Source organism: Lolium rigidum, chromosome 7, assembly GCF_022539505.1.
Source record: "Lolium rigidum isolate FL_2022 chromosome 7, APGP_CSIRO_Lrig_0.1, whole genome shotgun sequence".
NCBI classification, from domain to species: domain Eukaryota; kingdom Viridiplantae; phylum Streptophyta; class Magnoliopsida; order Poales; family Poaceae; genus Lolium; species Lolium rigidum.
This window is the reverse complement of record NC_061514.1, coordinates 86,569,832-86,573,894: the sequence shown is the minus strand read 5'-3', so window position 1 is coordinate 86,573,894 and position 4,063 is coordinate 86,569,832. Positions and strand designations below refer to the sequence as shown.

Sequence of the window (4,063 nt, the reverse complement as noted above, 5' to 3'; positions counted from 1 at the left end):
TCGTTCGGCGACAGGTGAGATTTCGCGCGGATGTTCGTCTGAGTTTGTTGGATCCTGTCCACTATGAGGAGATTTTTCGGGAGTAAAAAACTGCCATATGTTCTGCTACGTTTCCGTTCTTATTATATTCTTATATTTTGGTTGCGAATTTCCATTCTTACATTCTCCTGCGCCGTGATATTTTCGTCCCTCCAAATTTGACGTCTTCCTCCTCCGCTCGTTCTGTTCTTGCCACTTCTTGCCTCGGGAGCAGAGCAGAGTGGATGCCACTGTGCCCTTTTTTTTCTTAACTGTTGGAGTCCGTCCATAGCCAGTCAACAACCCATCACGTTGTCTGTCATTGCCGCCGGACGCACGAGCACTGCACATGTAGATGAACTCACGCCTGCGTCTCGCTCCCAAACCCGCAGGCGCCGCCGCCGGAGAGCTCGAGCTGCTCGTCCCGCGGGCCGCCGCCGCCGGCATGGACCGCCACGAGCTGGGCGGCGCGGGAGCCGTCGAGATCGAGAAGGCGCCGCGCGAGGCCGGGGCGGACATGGAGTCGGAGCCGGCCGCGGCGCGCGCGGCGGAGCGCGTCCCGCCGTGGCGCGAGCAGCTGACGGCCCGCGGCCTGGTGGCGGCGCTGCTCATCGGCGTCGTCTACACGGTCATCGTCATGAAGCTCAGCCTCACCACGGGGATCGTGCCCACGCTCAACGTCTCCGCCGCGCTGCTCGCCTTCCTCGCGCTCCGCGGGTGGACGCACGCGCTCCACCGCCTCGGCATTGCGTCGCGCCCCTTCACACGACAGGAGAACACCGTCGTCCAGACCTGCATCGTCGCCTGCTACACCATCGGATTCGGAGGTAAGCCGCCTCCCCCCCTCCATCAAGTTAATCAATTATTTCTTTCCCCATTTCGACCACCCCCGGCCGCCATTGCGTTAATTAATTCCGAATCTCCATTGATTCGCTCATTAATCCCTGCCTTGCAGGCGGGTTCGGGTCCTTCTTGCTGGGGCTGGACAAGAAGACGTACGAGCTGGCCGGGGCCAGCACGCCGGGCAACGTGCCGGGGAGCTACAAGGACCCCGGCATCGGATGGATGATGGGCTTCCTCCTCGCCGTCAGCTTCGTCGGCCTCCTCACCTTGCTCCCCCTCAGAAAGGTACGTAAGATTCCATTCCCACACTTTACCCACCCTTCACCTCTGATCTTTCCATATCCTACTACTTGTCAGCGTTTACCAGTTGATGATTTGAGCCGCACTTACTGAATTTTTCTGGTCCGGCGTTTTCTTGCCGTTACTGTCCGAAAAGTACTCAAACTTTGGCATCAGTCGGAAGATCGTTCCATCACTGCAACCATTGTTTTCTCATGTTCTCACTTGTCAAGTTGCCAGTGCGTGACGCTACGGTGCACTGCTGACATAACCTGGTCTAGATTTAGTTATTGCAGTGTTGATCAGAAAGACCTTTTCACTACAAGTGATCTAATAGTCGCAATCCGTCTTTTAAGTTAACTGGTGTTTGGTGAAACTAAATACTTCTCATTTCCAGGTGCTGGTCATCGACTATAAACTAACCTATCCAAGTGGGACTGCGACTGCCGTCCTCATAAACGGCTTCCACACACCTCAAGGAGATAAGAATGCAAAGTATGCTATCTTTTCTTATTTTACCTGCAGAAAAGGCACGCTGTTTTATTCCAGCAACGTGCGCTGATGAAATTGAATTGCTCAACGCTTTAGGAAAAGAAAGAATGACCTCAACTGATTCAAAAGTGTCACTTTTACAACAGGAAACAGGTCCTTGGCTTCCTCAAGTACTTTGGGATCAGCTTCTTCTGGAGCTTTTTCCAGTGGTTCTACACCGGCGGCGAATCCTGCGGATTCATGTATTTCCCTACATTTGGGCTGAAAGCTTGGAAGCAATCGTAATGTCTATGAACTTTTCTCACTGCCAAATCGTAAGTTTCAGTTGTTCAAAAGTGTCACCTCTCTAACTCTTAATTCGATGACCAGGTTCTTCTTCGACTTCAGTCTGACCTATGTTGGCGCCGGGATGATCTGCTCGCACCTCGTCAACCTTTCCCTCCTCTTTGGCGCCGTCCTTTCCTGGGGCGTAATGTGGCCGCTCATGAGGAAACAGGAGGGGAATTGGTACTCGGCAAAGGCGTCTGCGAGCAGCATGACAGGCCTCTATGGTTACAAGGTGTGTTCCTGAATTCACCTCTTCTAATTAAGGCTAGTTCAGGCAGGCACACTATGCGTTTCTTACCTTGAATTATTTGCCTCCAAATCGTTCCTCATCCAGGCCTTCCTCTGCATTGCACTGCTCATTGGAGACGGCTCCTACAACTTCTTCAAAGTCATCATTGTCACCCTCAACAGCATACGCGAAAAATCGAAGCGCGGTCGACTTAACAGAGGTAAAGTTGTAAAGTTGATTTTTGATTTTCTTATGTCTACATGCTCAGACGTTGACTCAGATTTTTTTTTTTTAAAGATCTCGAGGACTGAGATTTAACAAAACCGATGATAACCAATTTGTGTGCTTAGTTTCTTATTACGGGGTACATTGCAGTGGCAGATGCGGACTCGGCCATCGACGACATGCAGCGCAACGAGGTGTTCAACCGTGACAACATCCCGTCCTGGGTGACGTACGCCGGGTACGTCCTGCTCAGCGCCATCGCGGTGGTGGCCATCCCGCTCATATTCCGGCAGGTGAAGTGGTACTACGTGGTGATCGCGTACCTCCTGGCACCGGCGCTGGGGTTCTGCAACGCCTACGGCACGGGGCTCACTGACATGAACATGGGCTACAACTACGGCAAGGTGGCGCTGTTCGTGTTCGCGGCGTGGGCAGGGAAGGATAACGGTGTGGTGGCCGGGCTGGTCACCTGCGGGCTCGTCAAGCAGCTGGTGCTCGTCTCGGCGGACCTGATGCACGACTTCAAGACAGCACACCTGACGCTGACATCGCCGCGGTCGATGCTGGTGGGGCAGGCCGTGGGCACGCTCATGGGCTGTGTGGTGGCGCCACTCACCTTCTACCTCTTCTATGAGGCCTTCGACATCGGCAACCCGGACGGTTACTGGAAGGCACCCTATGCACTCATCTACCGCAACATGGCCATCCTCGGCGTGGAGGGCTTCGACGCGCTGCCGAAGCACTGCCTGCAGCTCTGTGCAGCCTTCTTCGCCTTCGCGGTGCTGGCGAACCTGGCCAGGGACTTCCTGCCACGGAGGATCGGGAGGTTCGTGCCGCTGCCCATGGCCATGGCTGTGCCGTTCCTCGTCGGCGCGAGCTTCGCCATTGACATGTGCGTGGGGAGCCTTGTGGTGTTCCTCTGGCACAAGCTCAACGGGAAGAAAGCCGCGCTGCTCATACCAGCCGTCGCGTCTGGGTTGATCTGCGGCGACGGGATATGGATATTCCCGTCGTCGCTGCTCGCGCTGGCCAAGATCAAGCCACCCATCTGCATGAAGTTCACACCCGGAAGCTAGAGATGTACATCATCAGATTATAGTAAGATAAGCACTTTGGGGTTACAATTACATAGAGTAATGCCGGTAAATTCGGCAGCTTGTTGATAAGAGTCTAGACACTAGGTCGTGTACCCTGTACATGTTAGCAGAGGCGGAAATTTTCAGAGCGACAGAACAATTGCTTGTTGTCGCGTCCTGAGATCAAATCAAATGGCTTCCGGTGAGCCCCAACTGGGAATGTGATGCCACCTAGAGGTACTATACTATATATTCAAAAGTGCAGAACCTAATTGATCCAATTTCGGGTGAATGGGATGAAAAACTAATCAGATCAATTTTCTGGCCGATTAATGCACAACAAGTGTTATCTATTCTGTTAAGTCTGTATGGTGGAGCAGAAGATTTTGTAGCATGGAAATATACAAACAATGCCTGCTTGACTGTCCGTTCGGCTTATCACATGAAATGGCATCATCAGTTAGGCAGGAAAAATATAAGGGTGGATGGTAGGGGAAGATCAGGTTTGAATCCTGTTCGGGATTGTGCGTGGAAGTGCTCTGTACCAGCGAAAGTTTAGATTTTTGCTTGGAAA

At 53.0% G+C, this 4,063-nt stretch overlaps 1 protein-coding gene across 1 annotated transcript; it reads left to right on the top strand.

Annotated features, from left to right (window-relative positions):
• The first annotated feature begins 373 nt into the window (after positions 1 to 373).
• LOC124673939 (probable metal-nicotianamine transporter YSL16) lies at positions 374 to 3,842 on the top strand. Its single transcript, XM_047209980.1, has 7 exons — positions 374 to 845; positions 974 to 1,146; positions 1,538 to 1,635; positions 1,779 to 1,913; positions 2,002 to 2,191; positions 2,294 to 2,408; positions 2,564 to 3,842. The coding sequence occupies exons 1-7, from the start codon at positions 374 to 376 to the stop codon at positions 3,487 to 3,489; spliced, it is 2,109 nt and encodes a 702-aa protein (XP_047065936.1). The 3' UTR covers positions 3,490 to 3,842.
• The last annotated feature ends 221 nt before the right edge of the window (positions 3,843 to 4,063 follow it).

Coding starts and splice junctions, on each gene's coding strand:
- LOC124673939 (XM_047209980.1), top strand. CDS start 374: ATGAACTCACGCCTGCGTCTCGCTCCCAAACCCGCAGGCGCCGCCGCC. Junction 2,192..2,293: donor CAGGCCTCTATGGTTACAAG/GTGTGTTCCTGA, acceptor TTCCTCATCCAG/GCCTTCCTCTGCATTGCACT. Junction 2,409..2,563: donor GCGCGGTCGACTTAACAGAG/GTAAAGTTGTAA, acceptor GGTACATTGCAG/TGGCAGATGCGGACTCGGCC.